A 27,819-nucleotide genomic window follows, 5' to 3' on the forward strand; every position below is an offset into this window, starting at 1 on the left:
TGTTTACCTTATCTTTTCTGATGTGTCGGGCCGCTAACGCTACATGGTGGCCTGGAAAATTCTCAACAAGACATATAGCAATTTTTAACCTGTGTTTTAGTCAAATTTAAGCTGACTTTGAACCGAGACACGGCGACAGAGCCTAGACAAATATGAAGTCCAAAGCAGATAGCAGCTGCAGCACATCAATTCCAAGCCTCAAACACCGCAACAAATCTCCACTTCTGTTTACCTGTTCTTCTGAGGCTAGATCATTTTGTGGATCTGGAAAAGAATTGGAAAAATTGGCTTCAAACATGGAATTTACCCTCAATTTACACTCGCAGTACCGAATAGCGTCTTTCTTCACATGTATCAGGTCAGACGCCGTCGATATTAACCCTGCTTCACCATTTGCCTCAATGGAAGGGAAAGGTAGGATCAATAAAGTCTTAGAGTCGTGGACTAATTACCGCGTAGGCAAGACGAACACAATTTACAAGCGTCTAACAAATTTCAGTCATAATAGGGTAAGACCATTGTTGAGCAAAGTTCATTAAGCTGGAAAAGGAGAAGTTCGAATTCAAATGAAGCAAAGTGCTATTCATTGGACATGTGATGACAAAGAATGGATCGAAGGCAGAGCATAGGAAATCGGATGCAACAGTCAAGATGGAGCGAACAGTACATGTATCAGCAGTGCAGAGATTTATAGGGCTAGTGAGGCACCTTCCTAAATTCCTTCAAAACCTTTCAGAAATGTGAGGCCACAACGTCGATATTAACCCTGGTTCACCATTTGCCTCAATGGAAGGGAAAGGTAGGATCAATAAAGTCTTAGAGTCGTGGACTAATTACCGCGTAGGCAAGACGAACACAATTTACAAGCGTCAAACAAATTTCAGTCATAATAGGGTAAGACTATTGTTGAGCAAAGTTCATTAAGCTGGGAAAGGAGAAGTTCGAATTCAAATGAAGCAAAGTGCTATTCATTGGACATGTGATGACAAAGAATGGATTGAAGGCAGAGCATAGGAAATCGGATGCAACAGTCAAGATGGAGCGAACAGTACATGTATCAGCAGTGCAGAGATTTATAGGGCTAGTGAGGCACCTTCCTAAATTGCTTCAAAACCTTTCAGAAATGTGAGGCCACAACGCCGCCTAACACAAAAGAATGCGAGTGGATCTGAACTCAAGAGATTCAAAGTACCAATAGTCAAGTACTTCAGCGAGAGTGACCCAAAAGAGGGCTAAGGAGATGCGTCCAAGGATAAGCTTAGTTTTTTACTGATGGAGCATGGTCAACCAGTGACATCTTGAAGTGGGGCACTCCCGTTGTCAGTGAGGAAGTGCTCAAAGATCGAGGAGGAATTTTTTTGCCTCAGTCCTTGGTATACAGCGTAACCACCTATATGTGTTCGGTAAGAGTCATCCTGCTGACTGCTTTTGTCGCGACTTCAGCAGTATGACTAAAAGATACGCTACAAGCTTAGGAAAGGTATGCTGACAGCCAACACTTTGTCAAGAGGTTACATAAAGACTGTGAGCGTTCCCCCCCAGAAGTAGAGGTCGAACGCCCACATACCTATCACTACCTTCCAAGACAACTAATTCAAGGACATCCAGACAGAGAGAGAGACGACTTGTCCCTCAGCGCTTCAGAGCTTGAAAAACACAATCTTGGAAGGCTTCCTTGTTGCAAAAGTTAGACTAAACAGCTTGACAAACCCACAGTGTCGATACCAAGTAAGGCCCAGTCTCTCTCTCTAACACCTGACAATTTTCAAGAAATCGCCCATAGATTCTGTACGCAACAAGTCTACTGGACTTCAAGAAATACGACGACAGTTGAAAACGCTCAGATGGGATCTAAAAGTGTGAACAAGGACCGCGAGAAATTTGTGCGGGGCACCGGGCAATTGAAAGCTTCGTCGAAAAGTGGAATTATTTCTGAGGTCCAAAATGTCCGGTCGGAAATCAATCTCATTAAGAATCAACTGATCATGAACCAACCAATTCATTTAGATGGAAATAATCGAGGGGTTCTCTAACTTAAACTGGCGGAGATGGAAAGCAAATTGACATCTTACAAAGCCACTTAAAAACAACTGAAAAAAGGAAAAAGCAAGCCTTTAGAATTTTTAACGTCCAATTTCATTGAAAGGAACGACTTCCTTTCGTATAATCTGAGAAATACTGGGATCATAATTGCACTTCTCCTTAAAGAATTTTTGAAGTGAAGCTCTAGTTACGGCAATGCAGTGTTGTGAAATAGCTTACGTCGCCACCTGCGTCAAGCGTCATCGCTGACAGAATTTAAACTTCAATAAACCGCCCCAATTTTTCAGTCAGTTCTCCTTTCATTATATCTGTAGCACGGCATGCAAATCTGTATTATGACTTGCTATATTTTAATCTTTTAGAAGTACAGAAGGTAGAAGTATGACGTTTTTACTTGGTAGACTCCGTGTCAGTGTCTATATTTATAATCATAATCTTGTAGTTCCACGAGGATTGACCGTGAGTAAACGTAAAGGTCTTTCACGTAAATTAAGTGACACATTCTGACTTGTAAAGGAGGCAATTTATGTTGAGAGCGTTTTATCGGATAACCATTTATTTTTTTTTTTATTCTTTATATCAGTATGACAAATGTCTTATGCATATCGATGTTTTACCTGACAATGCCAAACTGACGGCTTAAACAAGGCCACTATTAACAAGTTCAAGTTACATTTCTAATTTTTTTTGTTTTTTATCTTTCAGGTACTTGTCTGATAACCCGTTGAGGAATTTGCCATCTGACATTTTCGCTACAAATACTAAATTGATTTGGCTGTAAGTTAATTTTTCCTTTATTAAGGGACATCAAACAATATTTGTTTTTGTATTTTAAAACACGCTAACTCACTCTTATGTGAAATGTCTGGGTACCACTTTTAGTTTGAAAAACAAGAATATTTCACTCTGATATTATAATTATACGCTGAGACTAATAGATCATATGACGACATTCTCAGGTTAATTAAGGCCTGGGTCACCCTACCTTTAACCCATATTTTTCACAAAATTGAGAATAACTTAGCTATTTTGCGACGGATTTTTCTCATACTTGGCAGAAATGTGTATCACTACCATCTCTCTCGGACTAAATTGTGGCAACGTAATATGATACTCTCAACAGCCAAAAACAGTTAATTTAGGCGCCAAATTCGTCGGTTGCTTTCTTGAGCAAATTCCCACCACTAAACACAAGGCAAATCAAAATGCAGTTATCGCTATGAATATTTGAGACGTTTTTCATTGGAATGGCTGCCAAAAAGAAGAGAGATGTGCTAGGCAGATTAAATCAAGTTTTGTCTCTGTGGAGCTGCTTCCTCTATCGTGGTTTCCGCCCGAAAACATCTTAGCCTTTACCTGGTTCCAACCGCTGTCAATGAAAGTAATCCTACAGGTTCCCATTTATTTGGAAAAAAGACAAATTAAAACTGTTTAAGAGGTGGGAATTTTGAAAACTCGCAGTCACGTATTCAACTTAGTGTCCGCCATTTTGACACGCGAGTGTTCAGAAGCAATTAAACTTACCTAACTGCTTTGGGGGATTACTTTTGTAAGTAAATTCATCTGCTTCTTGAAGAAGTTGTTTCCAAAGCATTCAAAAGCCTAAATTTTGATAGACACCATAAGTATACACATCATGATATGATAGAGGATTTATCAAGCTAAATTTAATTTCAAAATTGAATGGTATATTCACAATGAAACTTTTTTCTATGCATTTGTTACAAAACATAGTACTTTTTTCCATGCATAAGAATTCTAAGCATAATAAGCCCGAAGATAAATTCAGGCTTCAACAAGATTCAAACCCGTGCCTCCCCAAATCTAGTGGGGTGCCTCAACCAACTGAGCTAAAACGCCACTTGTTGAGATCAGGGCACATTTTGAAGGGTTCTTCTATCCCGTAGAGGAATAGTATCATATTTTTTGATGAAATAAATTTTGCGGATGAAAATCAAGCAAAGCAATGATCCCTGCAGGTAAGATGCAATTGCACAACCGCGCCTGCGAAGATCAGTTTTGTATTTGATTTTCATCTGCAGGTCAAAATGAAACTTATTTCTTAAGAAAATAGGATCAAAATACAAGAAAAGATATCGCAAGAACTTTCGGAATCATGTGAGGAGGAAAATACGATGGTGTATTCGAGAATCAGAAAGATAACCTTTCTATATGTTTTCGGAGCAACAGATTCGGAAAGGAAACGGGGAACCACAAATTATCGTAAGATGAACCGCCAAAAAAAAAAAAGCCTGCTTCAGTTCATCTATCATGGGAAAAGGCCCAAAAGGTGGCCTAAGACCGATGTAGCTGGAGGATTGTTTCGAGGCCTTATGAGTAGCTTGTTTCTTCGTCAAAGGGTACATAACTGAGTTAGGATAAACACGACAGACAAAACCTTGCTCGTCTTGACAAGTGAGAATATTAAAACACATGTACATGGCTGCACCATTTTGATTTCACGGTAAAATCTCAATAATAATCATTTTGAGTTGTCTATACAATTCTCAAGCTGCATTTCAAAACTGAGTTTATTCCACCAGTCATCTGATTTATTACTCTATATGCATCCCAGCTCTGGCCTTTATTTAGTGTGCTAAATTTTCGTCGAATTCATAGGTACTTGTCTGAAATGCAATTGCACCAACTACCTCCAGGAATTTTTGACAAGAACACACAGCTAAGGTTTCTGTAAGTAACCTCATTTTTTTCTGTCTGATCCGCGCTCTTAGATTCTTAGTGATGCAATGCAAACGTTAATAAGATTGACAAAATTTGCAAATATTTCATTCATAACATGTAGCTATTTAAGTACAAAAAAATTCATCTTTAATCAACACTACTAGTCAACTTTCGCACCTGCAGAATAAGAACTCTAATCTCAGACCAGCTGCACAACAGTTCTACAGGCCTCCAACTGCTTTTTGCTGTTGTCGTTGTTTTGTTAAATTTATCAGATTATTCGTTTCGCTTCGTAAATCAAGAATTAATATGAAATATCATGAAGATCACATATCTACTATTGCATTCTGGATCTTTGTCCAGGAGTGACCGTTTATGAGATTCTGTCCTCTGTATAAAAGGTATCAAGAAGTGCCTTCATTAAATAAAAAGATCATTCCAATTTCCATCATTAACAAATTTCCATGTCTATGTCAAATTTGATTATAATCTTATGTTTTAAAATGAGTAAACGGTGAAGTTAGCACAAACAACTCTTCGCTTAATGACAGTGATGCCGACTTTTGCTCACAAGTCAAAACAACCGTAACTGTCTTCCACAACAGCCCTGAAAGGTTTCAGTAGTACCCCTATCTTAGCAGATAAACTTCTGGTGGATCTTTAAACTAATCGTCAGTTTTATATGGTAAATAACGCAGACGCCTGAATGACAACGACATGAAAGGGCTGAATGGAAGTGCCTTCAAAAACTTGACAATGCTAGAGGAACTGTAAGTTAATGTATCAAGACTGTTGTGGAGTGAAAACTGTTTTTGTAACGCAGCAGCATTCCCCTCTCTTACCGCCTTGTCTATACTTGTTTTTCCAATTAACTTTTTTCCTTTCTCTTTTCTTCCCTTCCACTCAGTGTTCAAAAGAAGATTCGGTTAATAACTGTTTTAATGAAACTAAACATATTTTACATACAGGTCACATATTTTTTTTCAATTTCAACACAGATGGTTGCAAGACAACAACTTCACGGAATTGCCTCCTAATTTATTCCAAGATCTAAAAAGCTTGAAAGAACTGTAAGTTATTTCATTCCAAGCTTTCCCTTGTTTTAACTCAATGACTACATAAAGTGTTCTAACACTTAGTAAAATTTTCCTTTCTTTTGTTAAATCACTGCTAGTGTATTTTAACACAGATTCTGGTAGTATTATACTTTTCGTCCCTTTCTCTAATTAGAGCATATAGAAAGAAAATCTTTTCCAGTTGCAGATTATAAAATCTTTCCATCTGCACTTATAACACGTTTTAAAATTGAACCATCTAGAATTTTGTGTTTGTTGCTGAACTAACATTTCAGTGACAACGATCATACATACAACAATGAAATTCACGTGTGTTATGAATATCAGAGTTGTTTTTATGGGTTATCTTTCTCTGTTTTGAACCATGTTGGCATATTTTCTTAGATCACGAGCTTAATGGTTTCATTATTGATCCAAGAGGAAGCTATTGCCAGTGTTGGGGCAAAGAGTTCAGTATGCACGCAGATTTCAAGTTTTCAGCGGCCTTCAATTGCTTTTTGTCATAAATATTGACCAAACTAAATGAATAAAGTGACTCTTGAATATTCTCTGTACTGTAAGACAAAACATCGCATGTGTATCACTACGTACTTCTCTTTGTTCTTTGGTTGTTTCTGATGACCAGAATCTTTATGTATTTTTACCTATAAATTTCAGTTTGCAGACTTAATGAAAATGCATTTTCTTGTTTCGTCATTCCTATCAGCTATCTGTCAAATAACAAGTTGAAGAGTCTACCAGACGGACTTTTTAACAGCCTTTCCAAGCTGACATATTTGTAAGTGAGTTAGTTATTTAACCAAAGAGATAATTGGACAGAAACAAATGATCACTCTTAAAATATTTTTTTAAAAGCACAGCCATCATAGTTGAAACATCATGAAGTTTTCCAGCTCGTATCTGCTAATCTTAATTGAAGTAGACGATGCTTTCTTATGTATTTCTTGTGCTTCGGTTATAGTAATGTTAAGTTACTTTGATGTGTAAGAATTTAATATCTTCTGATTAAATAGCAACCTTAACAATTCTCAGATTTCAGTTGGTAGCTCTAACATAAGCGAAATTTAAGTAACTGTGTAATAATTGTTTTCAGGGATTTATCAAACAATAAACTTGAAAATCTGCCAGCGTATGCTTTCAAAAACATAAGAGCGGTAAAATTTCTGTAAGTAAGATTGATATCGTCCCAAAATATTAAGAATTGTTTTAAAAGATTTTCTTGAAAATAACCGCACTTGGTGACTATAAAAGCTTCTCAGTGAATGACAACTTACATTGTAAATTACTTCTGGAAGGCAAAGGTTGTTTTGTTTCTTTTTTATCCGAGTTGACAATATCTAAGAATTTGTTGTATTGCCAGATCAAACGACCCTGGCATTAATTTTGTAATTTGTAACAGAGAGTGAACTTGAGAGTTTTCGCGCTTAATCTTGAGATCATTATAGATAAGTCTAATGTGTTCTTTGAAGATTAAGATATAAAGACTGGGAGCTATTTTACTGGAAAACGTTGCCATTCGCTGTCTTAACCGCAAATCTTACAAAAAAAAAGTAGAGCTAAAGATATCACTACACATTTCATTCTAAACTGCACATAATGCTTTCTTCAGGAAAATGGAGTACAACAAAATTAAGAAGCTTCATGAAGATCAGTTCCAGGGCTTGGTGGAACTATTAGATTTGTAAGTGCATTTAGAGTTTAAACCATTTTCCATAATGATCAGAATCTCAAACCGTATACAGTAATATTATTTTACTGTTAACTCCGTCATTGCTCAAATAAAACTTGCCTTACCCAATCACATTATGTTACTGTACTTTAATATTTATTTCCTTATATGTTTCCTTTGTTTAAGATATCTCTCGGAGAACAAAATCGAGGCTCTGCCTGATAAAATTTTCAAGGGCGTTAAAAAGCTCAGATCTCTGTAAGTACAGTTAACCACATACAAAACATTCCAGAATATTTGAAGTGATAGAATGAATATGATATCAGCGTTCAAAATCTGAGATTTTTGTCTACAAATTTACCACGATGTAGAACAGTGGTGGTGCCAGTTATCTTCCTCAACAAAGCAGTGTTTTTTTAATTTATATTGCACTAAAAATGTGCCTTTATATAACATACTTTTGGTGCACCTGGGTGGATATTATGAAAAAGCGGAAACAAACATTGTGGAGATCTATGTAGTCTGAACTGAAATTCCATGAGAATTTATTAGAATGAGGAATGTGACTGCTGCAAGTCCCCGTTTTGGTGTTAGTTGTAAATAGTTACGTTCTTCGTTTCAGGAATATCTTCGGCAATAGGATACAAAACGTTACCAGCACGACTTTCAACTATGCCCACGAATTGCGAATGTTGTAAGTTTACTGCAAATGACAGATGTTTATCAAGGCAACTAAACTTAGTTGCATATATTGAAATCAGATAACATTCTTTTGATTTCGTTTTGTCAAAGAAAAGACTCGTGCAAAGTAATTTTGGAAAATAACATAAATGTACTAAAGGAATTTTTTCCCTGGAAGAGTCCGGAAAGATGTACAGCGAACGACCTCAACCGAATGGGCTGCCACGTCCATAAAATCAGTAGCCATCAAAAATTTCCAAGAAAGCAAGACGAGACTTATCTTAGGCTAAATGACTACTTTTGAAAGAATCTTTGAGATAACATCAAGCTAGGGTCCGTACTGAAGATCCTAAGCTAGGTTCCTGATTTTGTCTTTTTGGACAGTCAATTTGAACATTAACATTAACTTAATGAATCTTATTATTGAAATTCACTTTTTTAGGTTATTTATGATATAAACCAACTTAAAATTCACATTATGATTATTTTAAATCACAGGTTCATGCATTACAACCTGATGGCCGAGCTCCCCAAAGGCTTTTTCAAGCATTTGACGCACATCATCAGAGTGTAAGATTCCATGACGATCCTTTCCTTCACTCATCCCTTCAAACAATTATTTTAATAATAGTCTATGTTATTAATCAATTAATGATTATTAAGGGATTTCAATGATGCAATGATAGTGTTATTTCTTCTTTTTTTCTTCTTTTTTCGAATTCCAGAACTTTGGACACCAACCTGATGTGCTGCCATCTCGATCTTTTCAGGCAGGATGCTGATTGCGAATACTCCTTCAATGACAATTTCGCAAGCTGCCACTCCATGTTCCGCCACCATGCTCCAAGGAGAACTCTTTGGATTGTCGGTCTTCTCTCGTTGCTAGGGTCTTTATTCGTAGTTGGGTGGCAGTATTTCTACCCTGATAACAATGTGGTCCAGTCTACCATGTTGGTGAATCTGGGTGTATCTGACGGCATCATGGGGATATACCTTATCATTATTGGCATAAAAGACCTGCAATGGTCAGGGGAATACTACCTGCATGACTATGAGTGGCGCACCGGTTGGTTTTGCCATTTCAATGGTGCCATGTCTGTCTTTTCAAGTGAAGTGTCAGTGATGATGATTTCTCTGATCGCATTGGACAGACTCAAGAACATCGTGTTTCCTTACACCTTTGCAAAAATTACCCCAAGGCAGACCTGTCTAATGTGCGTAGTTATCTGGCTGGTGGGAGGCTTTATGGCATTCCTTCCCTTGTCTGGAATGCACTATTTCAGCGAGTGGTACTATGGCAATAATGTAGTGTGCCTGCCCCTGCAGCTTTCCCCTGAATTACAAGAAGGCTGGGAATACTCCACTTCCATTTTTATCGTTTTGAATTTTTCCCTATTCATCTTCATCACGGTTGCTTACGTTGCCATCTTGTGGAAATCATGGTCGTCAAGCAGACGGCTTGGTGCACATGGAACTGTTCGTGAAATACGAGCAAGAGCACAAAGTGCACAAGCTAAAAGAGAAAGAGCACTTGCCAAAAGAGTCTTCTTCATTATTCTGACCGATTTCTTGTGTTGGATGCCAATCATTGCTATCGGCATCCGGTCCCACGTCGAGAAAACATTTGATCCTCCTGGTGATCTGGCAGTGTGGATTGCAGTGTTCGCTCTGCCGATCAATTCAGCTATCAACCCATTGCTGTATACGCTTTCTACTCCGCAGGTAACGTTTCTTTTTTGGTTACTTTGGAATAGCACCTACCGTTATGTTCAAATTTGGTTTCGTGTCAGAGCAGGCTGGCAACTTAATTTTGTAATTGTAACGATTGACATACAAAACAAGCATGAAAAAGTAAATGATCGGACAGATTTTTTTAGCTTCTCCACCGTTAACTTTAACCATAGAGACCAACGTGACTTCTAAATACGTTACCTGAAAGTCTTTACGTAAACTATTCAATATATTTTGAATGTCTAGGTTCAGCCTGTGTTGAAAGCAAAACTGGGGAAGCTGTGGTCCAATGTTCGATCGATTTTCAGCAGAGGACAAAATCAAGAAGGTACAGTTTTAAGCTCCATTGAAAAATACCATGATAACAATAATTGTATTCCAAACCTTGAAATGAACAAACTTTAAGTTTCACCAAATTGAGTATTAGCAACCCAGTTTTCTTTAAGTAACATATTTCATTTTTACTCATAAGGCTTTCAACTGGTATGAAATCGTAGAAAACTCATGCATTTTTTAATTTTTTCGAATAAGAAACTGAGCAAATTATTGAAACCACAAAGGTACAACTGGCAATATGTAAAGTTGTAGCAGACGTAGAGGAGAAAACCAGAATGATTCTAAGTAGAGAGGGGATCGATGTAATAAATCATCAAGTTTAATGAAGGCAACGACACGTTTAGAAATCATGATTTCAGTTCGATTTTCTTTAATACACAGCTTTAGAGATACTAACCATCAGGAACATTGAGACGAATAGTTGCCGTTTGCGACAAATTTTTAAAATAAGGTGCTAGCAAAACCTCATTCTACAAACAATTCTCAAAATATGAATCACTATACTTTTGTCTGAAATTATTAGATAACGATCCATTCTGAATTGTTTGTCTGAGCGTTTTTTTTCCCTTTGGATAAACCTGATAATGACCATTAATTTTTTAATTGGTGTTCCTTTTTCATATCAAAGAAGCAGAAAATGATCAGCAGGGACAGAATGGAAATGGGGATGAACATGCTAACGTCGAGGAGGGTAAAAAATATAATGCTTCTCAATCTAATCACCTATCTTCTCTACACCTATGTGCGATACTTTTCTTTCCTTTCTCTTTTCTGTACTTAATTCCTTTTTTTCATTTTTCTCTCCCCTAGGAGAACAGATTGAAATGCAATTAATAGCACAGATCGAAATCCCAGAAGTGGAAGCCCCTGAATTGCCTGCTCCCCAACCAGGTCAGTAAATAAGTGTAGAATTTTTTATGCCAAAGACAATGTTGTAATTGACTTTGTAATTCAACTCTCTTGCCAGGTGTGTATAATCTTATTAATTAATCTATCAAATATGAGCTCTTTCAAATAAGATGCCCAGAAACCACAGTATTCTTTTTCTGCTCTGATAGTTGCCGTAGGTGCACTTCGAGAAAGGAGAGATCAAGGAAGGGTTTCTCGTATGACACAAATCCAATGAAATTAGGTTGGATTACTTTGGATTGATAAGTTACCTCCAGATATTCTGGTGATAAATTGCCTTATGCACTTTTAACACCTCCACTCATGATATCACCATTCCTTTACATTAGTAAACTGTAATGTGCCAAAGTATGTAGTATTCCAGTATGGAAGGAAGATACCATCGTCTCCCGTATGATGTGGTTGTAGTAAATGAATGATACGTATATATTGACAATTGATTATTCGTTGTTTCCAGTTTTCAGTTATATTATATGAAAAATAACTTAAAGATAACTCTTTGCTCTGTTGGCAGAGATTGAACAAGCCTGTGAGGGGGATGCGAATCCATCTTCGTCAGGTAAAAATTATTTATGAAAGAAATATCAAAAGAAGGCATAGACAACCGCTCTATTTACAAAAGAAGTACTGCAAAAATCACAGTTATACAAGGTGACTTCAACTGCATATTGCACCTTACAACCGATCATAAGAATCGCCAAAATGAAGAAAGGTAATACGTCTTAACCGACTGTCTTTGGCAGAGGTATTATTCCGGTTACCATTTTCATGCGCACTAATTAACTTGCAGATTTAAATTTGAGCTTTGTAACTCAGTGATATTTCATCAATCAATGAATACTTGAATAAATATATGAAAATCTAACGTACGTAAAATACATTTGTAAAGAAATTTATTTTAGAATAAAACATGAACCATGAGCATTATGTCATGTTTTACTCTACTTGTTCCTTAAAACAGATTATGAGGATGATTTCGACATCAGACCAGCCTCTGCAAAGACTGTGGAAGGTAAACACCTTTTCAATTTTCACTTTTTTTTAAGAAATGTCATAACTCTACAAAACAGCGAAAGGTGCCTGGTGCTAACAAGCTGGCGCACTTGGTATACTTGATTGCATGGTTTTGTATGTCAAACCAATAAGATTAGGGTTATCATATTAACACGTAATCACCAATCAAATCACAGATTCTAAGTCTGTCTCATGAAAAAATTAACGAGAGCAGCTTTTTGGCCACTATTTCCCGTAAGGCACAAAACCCTTCCTCAGTTACTAAACCTAACGGGTCTATGCAATCAAAAAAGTCCTGTCGGAAAGTTTGCTGTTGTCAAAGACTTAAGACATATTTGCGTTATTAACGTTTGAGCCTTTCCGGAATAACTCGCGGTTTATTCAAATGGATGGTATTCTTTAATGCAATCACTGTTCATCATCGCGAGAGCCAGTATCGACGAAGAACACAAAGAGAAGGTAATAGTTGACATTTTCTGTAAGTAGGAGTGTCTCTACACACTAACAGAAGTTTTTGATGTTGAGAATCGCCCAGTTTTAAGGAACCACTAGTTCCAATTGCAATTAACCATATGAAAGGTTTTAAAAAAATTATCAGAAGTGATCGAAGGTTAAGCTACTTACAAGAACCTTTTTAATGATGGACACTCATCTTCAGTGTTACTTATAGCTTCTGATAATAGTTGAAGAATAAGGTGATTGTTGCGGATTTCAGTGAGCACAATACTTTACTTTCCATAATGTCAAGATATCTTTAATATTTGTGTGCAGGTGAAGAAGGAGGAAGTAAGCACGAACCTAAAAAGACAACTGAAGAAGGTAAAAACAATGAATTGCTTTTTAGGAACTGAACATTTGTCCCACATGGGTCTCATTTATTCCAGCGTACAGTGTAAGTAACAACAAGGCTAATTTTCTGACTTGATAGCGGGCAATGGGCTGCGGTGTCTAACCTTATGAATTTTAACAATGAATCTGATTTCACACAGCTGTTGAATCTGAGGAGCAGGTGGAAATTGAAGAGATTTCAGTACCCAGTAACAAAGGTAAAGGAGATAATGGTTTTTGATTGGTCACTCAAGAGAGTAAGGCATTTTATGAGTAATTAAAACATCTGTTTTCCCTTGGTAGTCACTGGAAAAATTCTAGTGTTGAAATTGGTGAAACATTTATGATTTTAATTCCTAAGTACAAAAACAAAATTTAATGACTGTATACTAACTTACATTGTATCAAATAAAAATTTTTTTAAAGAAGCTAGAAAAGCTGAAGAAGAAGAGGAGATGCATGAGCCTGACATGGATGTCGTAGAGGAAGGTAACATTTTTAATAAATCAGAAGAGATAGACTCAGATTGGTCCACACATGCTTTATAAGGTGACGCACAATCAGTCCACTCAATTGGCTGAAGATCACTTGAAGTGCTCTGTCTAAAGGTCGCGATTCACATCGGGAGTTGATTACATTGAGGAAAAAAACACACCACTTGAGTATTATTATACCTCCTCGTAACGAAGAGCCATAACTTTTTATACAATGCTAAAATCTTACATTTATGAACTTATTGAGCCGTTTTACATGTTTGTTTGTTTTTTAAGCGATACAATAATAATTTGCCCAGATACAGAAAACAGAACCGCCACTTACCACAACTCATTGAATGAAAATAGTGACTTTGATGTTGTGTACCTCAGGTTTCAAAACACTTCAACACAAGCAAGCAAAATTAAATGAGCTGTAATAAGTGGCAGCTCTGTTTTCTGTACTTGTGCAATTTAGTACTGCATCGCTTGAGAAAAAATGAGCGCGTTGCATTTCTATCTCTTTTCGTGTTCCGTCCAGGGGAAGAAGACGTGTTTGATACCAGGCCGCTTTAGTACTTTCAAGGTAAATGCTTATTACGTCTGCTTTAATACTGAATACCGCTGACTAAAGGGGTACGGAAAACAAATCCCTCTTAAGAAGGTAGTTTTTTTTTGTTACATGTATCCAATCAGAATAAGTGTAATATTTGAGATTTAGAGTGAAAATCTTTGATGCGTTACGGTGTGTATGCATGTATAGTTGACTCATGATTATTTAAACTATCAGTTTGTTGAACCCGATCTATATTCTGAATCAAAAGTGACTTTTTTGATGCCATTCACAAAGCGTAACTCTATCCTAAATTTTTTTACTCCTTGGCTAACTCAAACCAGTTTCAAATTAGAGATTTCACTGCAACTGTAATGGTTGAAGTTATTGGAGATGAAGGAGATGAAGTCTGATTTGTTGTAGCTATAATATACTGCTCGTCTCTCTCAAAGTCACTTGCAAATTTTTTCAGGCAGCCCATTCATTGTTGGCAGTAAGGCCACCAAAACATTTTCAAACTAATCAATTTTTTCTCTGCTTGATTATGATTTGAAAAAGTATAACTTGAAAAAAAAAACTTCTGGGTGGCTAATACGCTGCACTGACGAGTGCTCTCTTTGGTTATGCTTGTATATTCAAATTTGCCTTCTGTCCTTAATGCACTGACCAGCTTCCTGATTGACAGTCTGGTCACCTGACTATCTGTGCAACTGGCCGGTAAGCCGTCAAATTGAATTGACTACCTGAGCTATGACCACTGGCTGACTGACAGATGGGCTGATTGTCTACCCGACTGTCTGCTGGACTCTCCACCTGGCCAGTGGGCATGGTTATAACTAACTGAATCAGATTATGGCCGCAAAACACTTCAATACAGACATGCAAACATTCAACGCTTGACTGACTGAATTTCGGGTCCGTAGATCAAACAAACAAGTAATCGATAAGTTAATTTTGCGTTTATTGATAAGCGTGCTTTTTCCTTTGCCTCTGACAGTTTCCAAGAGCCAAAAACATTGCCATTAGTATGGAGACCGCGAGGGCTAGAGAAAAACTAAAAAATTTCAAGGAAAAAGGAGAAAAATAATTCTAGTAATCAATACATACTGTCTATGGTGACATCTTGGTCTTTAATTTCTTTTTCTTAGATTTAATGTTATCAATACTCAGTAACTTTGCTTTCTGAACTTATCATTGTATGGTAACAAGATATAGTTGGAGTGGAACATATTGCGCTATATCTGAGTGGCGTGTAATTTCTTTTTCTTAGATTTAATGTTAACAATACTCAGTAGCTTTGTTGTCTGAACTTATCATTGTATGGTAACAAGGTATAGTTGAAGTAGAACATATTGAGCTATATCTGAGTGGGCGTGTAATTTCTTTTTCTTAGATCTAATGTTAACAATACTTAGCAACTTTGTTGTCCGAGCCAATTATTGTATACCTTACACTCTTTCTATCAGTCCATCTTCCTTTTTTTTTGTTTTGACCGTTTTTGGTTTGCTTGTTTGTTTCTTTTTGGAACATGTAAATTTACCTGACACTTTGAGTCTGTTAGTTTTAGCGTATTTCTAAAGACCATGATTGCTACACCGCAGTTAAGTCGGATGGCTCAAACGGAACACAACAGTACCAGGGGTGTAGCCAGCCTAGAGTCCTGTACCTCTTAACTCTTATCACATCACTCGTGCAAATTTTGAAACAAAAATTGAACTTTCTTAGAGTATAGGCCTAGACAAGTCGAAAAGCTTGCTATGCTCCAAGTGTGATAAGATATTCTATTCTGCATGCTGATCTTTCCATCATTAATTACAATATAGCTGAGTAAGTGTTTTGATTAGGAATGCCTCTCTGGTTTTAAAAGTAATGTGTAAGTTCATTTCCATGGAATTGTTAGGTTTATTCGGAGTTTACTCGTAGTTTAGAGGGGAATTGATGTCCCTGAAGAACTTTCTTTTAGAGTTCCTAAAAAAGAGCAAATGGCGTGATAATAATAGAACACTAAGGGTTTTGAATAAGAATTATCAGAGATTTATCTGTATAACAACTATTTAGATAGCTCATTTCTAGGTTTTGTTTAAACACGAAAAATCATCTGAAATTTGACAAGAAAAACTTAGACAAATGCATGGGTCGAACACGTCCACTTAATAGATATTTGATGATACGCTGGTAAACTAAATAGTTCATTTCTTAACATGTTAGAACTCATCCGCGAGCATTAGTCATAAGGAGTTAAAGTGACGGTAATTTTGGGTTGGATATTATATCAAAGAACTTAGACTGCGGTTAAGATTTCCACAGTTAGTAGACATTAGGCGGTACAACAATAATCTGAATAGTTCGAACATTATCACAACTCGTCCAGCGAGTATTCAGAGTACGTGTCGAGTTGCTTAATTTCCTTAGTATCTCTAGTTGAAAAAAAAGGTAAAAATGTCACACAAAAAAAGAGAAACAGTTACTGGATAAGACGTCACGCATTAGAGATTTAACAATATATTGAAAGACCTCAGTAGCTCATTTCTAGAATTTTTATAACTCGTATGAGAACATAATGATGGCTAAAAGGGGTTACCGGTCACCTCGCCACCAAGCAGACTCGCCACCAGCGAACTCGCCACCAAGGAACGATCTCGCCACCAACGTACTCGCCACCAAGCGAAGTCTTCTCGCCACCAACCACCAATAAAGAGATAAACTACAATAAAGTAGTCGAGGAGAGTAGGATGTTCGAACGAGCACAATTCAAATCGGCCGATACGTTTGTGCGCTTGTCTGTATTTAAATTATGACCTTCAGCGACGTGTTAGATGTGTTCCGTTCCTAACTCATTGACATCGAAACGTATCGTGTTTGTCTTTTGCACGTAAGCGAGGAGAAATTGCAAAACTCGATGCGAGGAATAATAACTTACTTGAGAGAAAATGAAACTTCATGGGAAGAAATAAGTGATGAAATGAAACTCGATAGCAGTTGTATTAAAACTAAATGCGAACGAACAACATACGTTTATAAAGTTTGAGTACAGGCAAGCGAACAAACTTATCGGTTTCGAACGTGCTTTCGACAACATACGTTTATAAAGTTTGAGTACAGACAAGCGAACAAACTTATCGGTTTCGAACGTGCTTTCGACAATATACGCTTATAAAGTTTGAGTACAGACTTATCAGCCGAACATCCTACTGTCCTCGACTAATCTCTTTATTGGTGGTTGGTGGCGAGAAGACTTCGCTTGGTGGCGAGTACGTTGGTGGCGAGATCGTTCCTTGGTGGCGAGTTCGCTGGTGGCGAGTCTGCTTGGTGGCGAGGTGACTGGATACCCTAAAAGGTAGAGTGACGTCTATTTTCGTTATGTTGCTGACTTCTTTATGAACGCAAATTCCTTAAAAAAGAAATTAGAAAGATTTTGTGGTAACAAGTAACAAGTCAGATATAGGATATTAATTGGTACAACAACAATTTGAATAGTTCACTTCCACAACAAGCTTGTGAGTGCTTTGCATTCAAACTGAGTTTAGAATTGTTAGAGGAAAATAAACAAGGTCAGAATTCGTTTGTTAGAGGTTTTTATAGAATGAAAATGGTTTAAATAGGTCGTGTCTTAGAGTTTTTATAACTCGTTTGCGAGCATTAGTGACCTCTGTCATGGCTGAAGCCTGCTTCTTTACATAATTCGTCATTATTATTAACATTAACCTGAAAATCAAAACAAAGGAAAAAACAAAAAAGGGCTTAGAATACCACTAACTTAGATATTTAGTAGTGTTTTTAAGTCTAATTTTGTAGCCCATTTCTAGATTTTTTAACTCACAACGAGAATTCTAGTTCATTTTAGTACGTGGCATTCTTTCAAATCTTTGTTAAAACGGGGTCATCAACATGCCTTCTACAGTAGGAAAAACTTGAATGTGTAAGTGGCTTTTTGAGGGAAGTCACACAGAGTTACGAACAGGGGTTCAAAACCTAATGTAAAACATTAATGAAGACTTCAATAAAACATCTTTAAGACCTTACACATGAGTCCGTTCTCAGTTTACCCTATCAAGGTTTCTAAGTCACGCTTCAGGTTCATCCACAGTGTGGATTATATGCCACAATGACCTGTGACAAGTAAACTGATACAAAATTGCTTTCTGTATCTCTCATAATGTTGAACTTTTTGTTTTTAAAGAATTATTCAGTTTGAATTTTTCCAAAAAACTGAGCCGTTTTCTTTTGACACCATAATGTATCTCCTTGACTCGACTCTCTTGAGGGTTTTTGGTTATCCCCCCCCCCCCCCATGTAAAATAATGCGTAAAAAATATATATTTCCGGGAGGTTAGGAAACATTTTTAAGCTTTTCATTTTCTATCCAAAGACTTCCACCAAGGGTGGGTGGGAGTGACGGTTAGTATTTAACAAAACCTCAGATATGAAATCTTTACTGCACTGTGATTGGTTTAGAAATCTCGCACCACCCTTTGTTCTGCCTTTTAGGGTGCTGACTTTTCATGAATTTTTGTCCTTAGTGACTGCTTGTGATATTTCCTTCTTGCCAACCGCTGAGATAACTTAAGAAACTCAATAATTTGCCATTGCGGTTTAATTTACTAGGGGACTAGAATTTACACTCCACTTTTACATTTCCAGTGAAGGACTCGAAGGTGTAACATGTAGAGCTACACAGCTATAATGACCAAACTTGAAAGAGACCTTCAGCTAAACCTGAGTAAATCGAGCCAAAAACCTGAGTAAAACTAACTTAACTTAAAACACTTAACGTCTGTACAACCCACTAGAAGCAAACCGGAAAATCTTCCCTTCCATTCTACACTCTTCTTCGTGCTACACAGCTAACCTTGCCTCTGGAAGCCTGACACAGTGAGGACGAGCATAAACTTGGGGTAAGTGAGACTAAAATCGAATTAGAATGAAGGAAGGTGTCATACCTTCCCAGAACCTCGCCGATTTTTGCTCACTCTCTTTTACTCTTCTCTCCTCTTACCGCGAGCCTATCACCAGCTATGCCTTTAATGACGAAAAAAAAGGTTTTCTCACAAATTTAATTCACGCGGATCACATCTACATGAACTGATCATTTTATAAAATGAAACATATGGAGAAAAGGTAAATCAATAGAAGGCATTCGTGCATATCAGCTTGTTAATGAATACTTCTGCAGTTAAACCACTTTTTACATATAATTACAAATACAACATTCTTTTGAAATATACTCGAACTTATATTATCTTCAAATTCACCGGTGTCTTCTGTAAAAACTCCATTGACGGGACAAGCTAAGCTTTCAACTCCACCTCGAGACAGAGATTTCAACATTTTAGTTCGCACCTTTGATATACGATTGTGGAACACCAGGGTACGCGTATCGTCGACTCTCAAGTGTTTTCATTCCTATCTGAAATTGCATTAGTTAATCGTATTCTTCTCACTTTTTTCTTAAGCATGAAATCTTTAATAAACTGTGATTCGTCTCGAAATCTCGCGCCACCCTTTTTTTCCTACATACGACTATGGAATACCAGGTTACGAGTTTGGTTCGTTAGGGCGTAGCGTCTACTACAACGCCTTTGCGCATTTACGGGCGGAACGGGGAAAGATAGAATGTGGCCGAGACTAGTTCAGAATCATTATATACCACTTCGATAAACAAATCATGGCCGGTGATAGAAATTGACTCCAATAGCACGAATGGTAATGTACACTGAAGAGGTTCGAATGGTGAGGACTGAGCCGCTCTCCTTGTTTCAGCCTATATGACGAGCACGTGATGTTCGTGTGATTTCTCAACCAGCATGCATTTCGTGCCGGTAGAGTTTCACAATTGGTTTAATTTAACGCACTATAAAGATGGAATTTTAGTCTGCACTGTTTACAATACAGCGTACACCCAAAGCGATGCAAATGACAGTAATTTCCTTTACAATTTCGAATTACATTTTCTCGGCTAAAGCAATACTTAACTAGATGAAACTTTACAAGATTACCAAGTTAAGTATAAATCAGAGCTGGAAAAAATATCCAGTATGGTTTCTAATTAAGCTGCCATAAGCCCGGGGTAAGTGTTTAATAGTCATAAAAAATAGTTCTTGTTGCGCTGGGGCTTGCAGGAGGGCGAGACGAACTTGTGGGTCTTCTTTTGTTTTTTATTTTAACCTTCCTCTTCGATAGCATCAGCGCCTAAAGAAAAAAAAAGTGAACTTACGATGAAATTTCTAGAAGTGTTCGATGGCCGTTTGGGTTCTAGCAAAATATTCTTAATTCTGAACCAAAGTCGTCCGGTTATAAACGTTTTATTGAATTCTTGGATGTAAATGTTGGCAAAAATAATCAGGTAAAAAGATAAAACTAAATTGATTTTTCGAAATGTTCTAGGTGCATTTTTAACACTGAGATATGCGAGTCCAATCACAAGACTTTCATTTTCCCCAAACGGTAATCTTTTACAGCGTCGTTACACAGTAAATACCTGTGTTAGTATGGGCCGTACAATCACATTTCCAGGAGGCTGCATCCAAGGTTCACCATCTATTTGTACGGGCATCTCTGATTTTAATTTGATGTTGATCTGTAATGAAGTAATAATAATTTTCATCAATTAAGAAAAAAGACATTGAAGCGGATGAATGAAGAGGGTTAATTTCTAAAGAAACTGTGGTTCTGCGTCGGTGTGTGTGGGGGGGGGGGAGGGGGGAAGGGAAGGGGTGGTATTACATGATAGTTTTTTTATCAACTGATTTTATAAAGTAAATATGCAGAAAAAAATGACGCTACGCCACTGGTGGGAACATAGTAACGTGAAAAACAGAAATTACAAGAGAATAGTACGAGGATAATCAACTTATGGCTTCATTATGTTATTTACTGGATTACAACCAAACATCTATACCTGGGCTCCCTGTGCAAGCCGAATACCAGTCCTGATTCCACTTTGAATTTGACCCTTTTAATAAAGAATTCATTTCAATTAAGAACTAAGGCACCATTTTTATCGCTAAATAAAAACGTTTCTTATGCAAATATTTAAGAAGAACGGAAAAGGCAGGATACAAAAATTGTGGCAGCTGTAGAAAAAAATACGCGGAGCAGATTGGAGAGAACAGTATGGTGCATATGCCTACTGATGTTAGGGCGTGAAGGGTAAAGATGGTGGTGATTCTGACTCACCAGGTGCATTACTCCCTGAAGTCCAACCACCTCGACAAGACCGTCACAGTGACAAGCTGAGGCATGACCCTGCAAAAAGATTCAAGCAATTTCAATTGTGTGTGGAAAAGGAATCCGGGATTGCATTTATTTCGTTTAACTTCGCTTTGCGATTGGTCCAGATAATTCAAGCCACTCTCTGAACCAATCACGGGCATAACTAAAACCAACAGTGGTTTGGTCATTTGCTACTTCCCGCGCTATTGGCGGTTTCGACAATTCTACTCTTCGCACTTATTGGCTTCTTTATAGCTAATGCGCTGAATCTTTGAGTCTTTTCCAGACTTCATCTTCTAGGGACAAAATGTCATGGTTATTTTATCAGTTGTTTGGTGCTAAGAATGAGCAGACATCCCACTAAATTCATGAAGTACTACATACATCTTCTTTGTCTGGTCCCCATGCATCTGTGCCTGCTCCCCAACTGGCCGGAAAACAAATTTAAAAAAAAAAGTTAAAGCGCAAAATTTATACAAAAGAATTAAAAACTTTACAAGTAACGAATTGATAATCGCTGGTCAGCTGCTATCAAAGTAACCTCAGAAAAGAAGCCTTAAAAATTCAGACTTTGACTAGAATCGAACCTGGGCCTCCCACATAATAGTTGGGGACTGCTGCGAAGCCGCGTGATGTGAGTGAGACAAATTTTAAAAGGTTGTTCGTTCCCGTAAAGGAATCAGATCATAATTATATGAAACAAATAATGTTGACCTACACGAATCATACTTTCACCGGGCATAAAAACTGTGCAGCTTAAAATTACTTGTTGAAGCCGATGTGCAGCGATTTTCTTTCAATTAAATTGAAAATCTAACCACTGCAAAGTTAATTCATTTTAATTTGATTGACCTCAATTTCAAGCTTTTACTTACCTGCCTATGTTCAGAATTACAATTCCTTCTAATGTTGGTAAGTCAAGTTTTTTGCCATCAATCTGCAGCGAAAAGGAAGTAAATAAGATACATGCATGAAATAAAAAATTGTGCGACTGATACGCATGCAATCATTAAGAGTTGAATACAACTGACAGACGATGATGATTTGGACCAACACTCGATGCTAAGAAAGTTAATTCTGATACAGAGGTTTCAATAACCTTTTTCCATAAGCAGCTGTCGATGGTAAAATAGGCGGCTGTGGCCGAAAAGGGGCAGTATGGTGAAACCCAAACATGAGCCCGCTTGCAGGGTAAACAAAAGGCAATAAGAGGTCTTATAGTCAGCGGTACACCCCTTTTATTGTGATCAGCCATTCAATACCATCGTTCTGCAGATTAATCACCTCTATTTCGACCTCTTGAGTAAATGTCCGCGAGTAGCCTTTGACCATTTTCTTTATACCTGCTCTAAAGTAAACTCCTTTGTTATAAAGCCTGAAACAAAAAGAAACCAAAAAAAAAAAAAATCAAAGTGCTCTGTGAGCAAACTCGTGAATTGACACATGATTTTTTAGATTATGTTTAATGTTATCTGGTTTAGGGAATTTTGTGGTTGATTGTCATATCTAGAGTACGAGCAGTAGTTCAGTGTTCGCTAATGTAGCAGAGAAACAAAGTAACGTTGGGATAAGAAGGCATTACAATTGAAATGATCATGTTATTACATTTGACAAGGTGGATGATGTCATGTGTTTTCAACGTCTATCATTTTTGTTTCTGGTTCAAAAGAAAAGGTTGGAAGTAAATGTGGGTGAAAAGTGAAATTTACTGTCTTTCGTTGTAAATATTAGAAAATCAAGGCAATACTGTCTTAATGAAAACATTAACGATTCCCTCTTTATCAAATGAGACAAACGGGAACGAGTTTTGAGTGATATAACTAAGCCAAGCCTGCCACCGTCATTTTGGATCTCCGCCTGGGTAGATTTAGGTCACGTGCTAGGCAACGTATGATCAATAACAAGATAGAATTTCATTTCAGGTCTATTTATCAATTTTGTGGTGTGTAACTTTCGCATTTTAGTACGTTGTTTGTATGTTGAATCTTCAAATTGTCTTGAAACTTAAAAGAAAATTGTTCTTTAAAAATTCACTGAAAATCGGTAGCTAAAATTGTTTGTTTAGGTGTTATCTGATTTTCGTGTTAACTTGTTATTTCGTCAGTCGCCGGCATCTTTTGTTGCTTCTCACAGGAAAAACACACGCGACGAAACGTAATGATCAATTTTGTCCTCATTCTCACGCTATAACAGAAAAAGCTTTGGAACATCTGTAAACTCCGAGCGCTTCGCAGTAAGTGATATTTTCAATGAATCTTCGGATTGTTTTCAAGTTCAAGGACTGTAAATTACAATTTTATGAAAAACGAAGGTTGTTCTGTTATTTCAGTGTGAATCCTTGCATGCCTGCCAGTCGCTGGCGCCGCTTGTTGAAACTAAAACGAAAAAAAAAACTCTTTTAAGATTATCATTGGCTTCTTTTTCACCCCACCACTATTCTTAGCAACAAAGGTCGCCATTTCGTCTGTTTATTGCTCGCCAAAAACTATAAAATGCACTCAAAAGCCTAAAATCTAAAAAAAGTTTACAGGAATCGACCAATCGAGCGAGCGAGCGAGCGAGCGAGCGAGCGAATGCTATTCCCCACATCGTATCTATAACTCGCTCTTGCGCATGCGCGCAATTCACGAGTTAAAAAGGGGGGAATTAGAGATTCAACAGAGTCGCACTAACAATAAATTGCAAAACACAAAGTCGGGGTTTTTTCAACATATTCCTTTTCAAAAGAGCTTTCAACGGAGGTTAAAATTTATCCGGAGTTTGAGTACATTAAACGCAGTAAAGATGAAACAACAGTACATCTCAGAAGACTATGGAACCTTTGTTACCATTCAATGGCTTTCGCAATCAACACTCTTTTTCTTCAATCGAAGGCACTACGACTAATTTTGTAACCTGTAAATTGAATCCTTTGTATCCTCACCTGCTATGGAATTTGTCTGGTTCTTCCTCCCTCTGAAGATCAGTGAAAATCTAAACAAAGCTCAGCTCCAATTCCGATGCCAAAGTAATTATTCATGGTAAAAATACTAGGATTGTCTTCTCTTCCTCCCATCGAGCCAAGCGCACTGTCGTTAGTGTCCGCTGAATCAAACGTGACACACCATCTATCAAGAAACACTTCGTGTGCCTGATCAACGGCCATGAGAAGCGATACAGGACTCTCGCCACCAGAGTAACCACCTCTCCAATGGAGAACACAAGAGAGATCATTACCTGTAAGTTGAGAATCTCGTTCATCTCCCACTCATTTTCTAGCTACTATGGAAATCACGAGAGAGATGAATACATAATAAGCTGGGAATCTCATTCAATTTCCCACTAACTCTCTTGTTACTATAGAAATCACGAGAGAGATTCATTCATACGAGAGTCTCGTTCAATTTCCCACCCGTTCTCTTTTCACTTTGCTACAACACCCGAATGGCAGCTTTTCAAAATACGCTATAACGGTATTTCTACTAATTTAAACCTCTGCTATTAATCGTAACTTGAAAATGCATATCATTACCGTATAGAGTTCTAGACTTTCAGTAATCAATACTACTTGATTTATTTTCAAATACTACGAACTTTTCAGGCCTAAAAAGGGAAAATCTGCATGACTTTCCAGGGTCTCTATCGCTTAGAAAACACGAATGACTAAGTCATGATTAGTTTCAGATTTCCATCTCATTGACCAAGTTTGTCGAACGAGTCTTGAAATCTATGACATATCGCAGAAAAACAAAACGTACACAGATACTTTTGACTCTGGAAATAAATTTTCTTTAAATCGTGGGGAACACGAATACTTTGGAAAAAATCCACTTACCAATGCCAAGAGGAAGAACTGCTGATGCAGGTAGCTTACACTTTATCTCTTGAACAACATTATCCAAACATGACAGCACCCAGCCAACTGTGCCATCACCACCACAGATCAAGACACGAAAATCAGAAATAGATCTGAAAGCATAAACTCTGAAACAAAGATAAAAATCGATTCATATTTTAGATATTCAGAGATTTAAAGACGATGGGACAAAGCTGACAGAAGAAGACAAGGCTTATAGTTTTGAGTTTAGAATAGCTGTAAATGATTACTTTGGTAAGCAACCTATACAACAAATTATATATCGCTCTTCTGCAGAACGACGTCATATAAGGAAAACTAACCGCCATGTCTTTTTTGGACTAAAAATTTTACATCAATCTTTACCACTTCCTTGCTTGTTCCATCTTGAAAGCGAGGCTTGGCGGGAGACATTAGGTTATCTCATGTAAATATGTGTATCGCCCTTTAAAGGGTGCAATCTGCACTGGAAAGACTCTGCACCCACCCATATCTGCACTATGGCTTGATTAGCTCGGCCTCGGTCAATTCTCGTGGACACAAGAGTCTAAGGAGATAGTTCTTACTAAGTAAACAACTTCCGTGTAACCTCAACAAATTCGGATGGGAATTCGTCTCAATACAGAGGGGGAGTGAGTTTAACATACCCTGATAATGGGCCTCCCTCTAAGAGGCTGTACACTTGATTAGGGTTGAGCAGTCTCTGGAAAGCTGTGAACATTAGTTTTTATTTACAAAATTATATTACATTATGATTTGTGTATTGGTAAACAAACATTAAACTGTTTGTCTCATGATGTCAGAGTCAGGCTAATTGATCGATCAACATCTATTTAATCCATCAACACCTTCATCAGGTGTTGAGGTCGAAAGTTGATATGTCACTATTTGTAGCACCTTGGTTTGTAATTATTGGTGGGTTATAGCTTGCTGTCATTGGAGTATTTCTATACTCATTAATTATTCCCTTAAAGGTCTACTTTGTTACTGATCAGCTGTTATGCTATTTGATAGTAAGCATTTCAATTCCATCATCTCTGTTGACGTAATAGATTTCTGTTATAAGTTGAACAGTTAAAGTGAATATCTAACCCTCTACCACCTTGAGTGTTGTACTATGAATATTGACAAGTTTTCAAGAAGAAAGCTAATGAGAAGACAGGTCCTTAATGGTCGGCTAATGGTTGAATAAATGAATATTAGGTTATATTGTTTGATTCAGTATCAAATTTTCATGACTGAAAACATAAATATGTATCAATCACACAATGCAGTGGACTGTTATGTTGATTTTGCAAGTACAGAGTATAGGGGCCATCTGATTACATCAATCAGAAATATAAAACTATGTAAAACCATACTATGTAAACTTGACATCATTTGATTCCTTATCCATTTACCAAGAGACAATATGCAGACCTCCTTCCCTGAAGAGTTTAAGTGAGATGTGTCTTTGTATTGCCTTCTTTAAGTGATGCACTGTCGCATTTTGGATGACAGCTACAGCTGAAAGTTTATTAAAAGGCATATAAAATTATATATATATAAGGAGTGGATCTTCCACTATGTTCTCCAAATTTTTTCACCGAGAAGAGAACCATCACTTCTGGATGCGATAGAGAGTCAATCTTTTTCTCCGATTCGTCTGGGCCCTCCTCGTCCGCCATATTGAGTTGAGGTTCATTCCCAGGCTTTCTCGAGGTGAAAGAAGAGTGCGCCTGCCTCCGCTTGCCACGATTAGATTACGGCCGACATTCCATTTCACTCATAGATCGCATAAATTGGATGATGATCTCCAATGAAGAACAACTTAAGATTGTTGTTCTGTGGTACAGATGTTTCATGTGGGTATGCTGCTGGAGCCAAAAAGAAAAAGGATCTATAAACTATTGTTGAGGTATGTGAAGAGATTAAAATCTCAGACAAGCTTCTTGCGCTCAAATTACTGGTAGTATTTCTTTGTGATCGATCGGGTGCTAATTTCTGCAATTTTGAATTTGGATTTTATCTTTCTTCGAAGAAAAAAAAGCGAGCATTTATAAAGTCTGTGAAATTGGTATTATTTGAGGGAAAATTCACGAAATTTGTCGCGATAACCTACCCGCGCGGATTTTGTTATGCAGTCGAGAAAATTAGAAGCTTAAGTTTTTAAACTTTGCGAACGTACGGTACGTACGGGAGGAGTTTGGGTGAACTTTATGGCAAAATATGTTATACTGAAAAAAATCCATATTCGTTTGTTCGCCAAAAGCGGCTAAGCTAAAGCTTGTTGTTGGAATATCGATTAAACTGTTGATATGTATTGTGTATGCCAGTTGATAACACTTCTGTGGTAAATGTGAACGAGATTAGTCCGTCACGGGCGAAAGACACTAAAATATCACGCGATATTTTTTTTTTTGTCCTTTAATCGCGGTATTTGTTTCATCGATATTCAAAATAATATTTTTCAAGCGCTCCTCATGGAGAAAAAGTGGAAAATTAAATAACTATGAACATTTTTGCTTTTTTGTTCAAATACATGCACACTACATAATAGTCTGGGCTATTTGAGAAGGAGTGTCACGACAGGTGGTCTAAAGTGATGCTAGAAATTAATAATTTGTTACAAATCTCGTCTCCTGGCAGCAGTGATTAGGTTAACATCATGGCTTTGACATTCTAGTTTATATGAAATATAATTTGTAAGGACTTAAAAGCATAGATCTAATTAGAAATCTGTAGACTGTTCTTCAATAGATGGGTGCAACTGGTTCACATGTGATTCATACAATGTA

At 37.2% G+C, this 27,819-nt stretch overlaps 4 protein-coding genes and 1 long non-coding RNA gene across 7 annotated transcripts in view; 3 read left to right on the forward strand and 2 right to left on the reverse strand.

Annotated features, from left to right (window-relative positions):
* LOC149053527 (uncharacterized) overlaps nucleotides 1–27,819 on the forward strand; it is a 79,348-nt gene that overhangs the window by 46,269 nt on the left and 5,260 nt on the right. The window contains exon 1 of one of the 2 annotated variants that reach the window (XM_089202820.1): nucleotides 26,550–26,939. The exons of the other annotated variant lie outside the window; for it this stretch is intronic. Coding sequence (XP_089058946.1) covers nucleotides 26,878–26,939 — 62 coding nt within the window. The 5' untranslated portion in view covers nucleotides 26,550–26,877. Of the gene's footprint in view, nucleotides 1–26,549; nucleotides 26,940–27,819 lie in introns of those variants that run through there. 2 annotated transcript variants of the gene reach the window in all.
* On the forward strand, nucleotides 5,443–13,210 carry LOC149053529 (uncharacterized). The gene is made up of 15 exons (XM_089206016.1): nucleotides 5,443–5,495; nucleotides 5,724–5,795; nucleotides 6,895–6,966; nucleotides 7,411–7,482; nucleotides 7,657–7,728; nucleotides 8,093–8,164; nucleotides 8,650–8,721; nucleotides 8,877–9,873; nucleotides 10,129–10,210; nucleotides 10,847–10,909; nucleotides 11,029–11,109; nucleotides 11,642–11,686; nucleotides 12,089–12,139; nucleotides 12,913–12,960; nucleotides 13,131–13,210. The coding sequence occupies exons 1-15, from the start codon at nucleotides 5,443–5,445 to the stop codon at nucleotides 13,208–13,210; spliced, it is 1,932 nt and encodes a 643-aa protein (XP_089062142.1).
* LOC149053530 (uncharacterized) lies at nucleotides 13,396–16,491 on the forward strand. Its single transcript, XR_016185580.1, has 3 exons — nucleotides 13,396–13,458; nucleotides 13,984–14,028; nucleotides 14,993–16,491. It is a non-coding gene; the product is annotated as an uncharacterized LOC149053530 (long non-coding RNA).
* On the reverse strand, nucleotides 19,036–21,636 carry LOC149053531 (diacylglycerol kinase theta-like). The gene is made up of 5 exons (XM_089202831.1): nucleotides 21,592–21,636; nucleotides 21,172–21,240; nucleotides 20,894–20,947; nucleotides 20,474–20,572; nucleotides 19,036–20,184 (listed from the first exon to the last, which is right to left on the reverse strand). Exons 2-5 carry the CDS (start codon nucleotides 21,178–21,180, stop codon nucleotides 20,071–20,073), a joined length of 276 nt encoding a protein of 91 aa, XP_089058957.1. The 5' UTR covers nucleotides 21,181–21,240; nucleotides 21,592–21,636; the 3' UTR covers nucleotides 19,036–20,070.
* Nucleotides 21,747–25,763, reverse strand: LOC149053532 (diacylglycerol kinase theta-like). 2 transcript variants are annotated; one of them, XR_016185537.1, is made up of 5 exons: nucleotides 25,690–25,763; nucleotides 25,022–25,170; nucleotides 24,131–24,423; nucleotides 22,492–22,582; nucleotides 21,747–22,144 (listed from the first exon to the last, which is right to left on the reverse strand). XR_016185537.1 is itself a non-coding variant. In XM_089202753.1 (4 exons), exons 1-3 carry the CDS (start codon nucleotides 25,761–25,763, stop codon nucleotides 24,170–24,172), a joined length of 477 nt encoding a protein of 158 aa, XP_089058879.1. In that variant the 3' UTR covers nucleotides 22,163–22,582; nucleotides 24,131–24,169. The 2 variants fall into 2 exon arrangements, 1 of the variants encoding a protein (XP_089058879.1); XM_089202753.1 differs by lacking the exon at nucleotides 21,747–22,144 and having other exon boundaries at nucleotides 22,163–22,582.

This window comes from Pocillopora damicornis, chromosome 1, assembly GCF_964200805.1.
Source record: "Pocillopora damicornis chromosome 1, jaPocDami1.2, whole genome shotgun sequence".
NCBI classification, from domain to species: domain Eukaryota; kingdom Metazoa; phylum Cnidaria; class Anthozoa; order Scleractinia; family Pocilloporidae; genus Pocillopora; species Pocillopora damicornis.

What these genes read in the sequence shown, in the direction of transcription:
- LOC149053529 (XM_089206016.1), top strand. Translation starts at nt 5,443, where the DNA reads ATGAAAGGGCTGAATGGAAGTGCCTTCAAAAACTTGACAATGCTAGAG. An exon ending in ATACGCTTTCTACTCCGCAG is followed by an intron (nt 9,874 to 10,128) that starts GTAACGTTTCTT and finishes TTGAATGTCTAG; the next exon opens with GTTCAGCCTGTGTTGAAAGC. An exon ending in TAAAAAGACAACTGAAGAAG is followed by an intron (nt 12,961 to 13,130) that starts GTAAAAACAATG and finishes GATTTCACACAG; the next exon opens with CTGTTGAATCTGAGGAGCAG.
- LOC149053531 (XM_089202831.1), bottom strand. An exon ending in GGCTTGCACAGGGAGCCCAG is followed by an intron (nt 20,573 to 20,893) that starts GTATAGATGTTT and finishes ACTTCATTACAG; the next exon opens with ATCAACATCAAATTAAAATC. An exon ending in TACGGCCCATACTAACACAG is followed by an intron (nt 20,185 to 20,473) that starts GTATTTACTGTG and finishes TTTTTTCTTTAG; the next exon opens with GCGCTGATGCTATCGAAGAG.
- LOC149053532 (XM_089202753.1), bottom strand. Translation starts at nt 25,763, where the DNA reads ATGTTCACAGCTTTCCAGAGACTGCTCAACCCTAATCAAGTGTACAGC. An exon ending in GAGGGAGGCCCATTATCAGG is followed by an intron (nt 25,171 to 25,689) that starts GTATGTTAAACT and finishes TCTTTGTTTCAG; the next exon opens with AGTTTATGCTTTCAGATCTA. An exon ending in AGTTCTTCCTCTTGGCATTG is followed by an intron (nt 24,424 to 25,021) that starts GTAAGTGGATTT and finishes CTCAACTTACAG; the next exon opens with GTAATGATCTCTCTTGTGTT.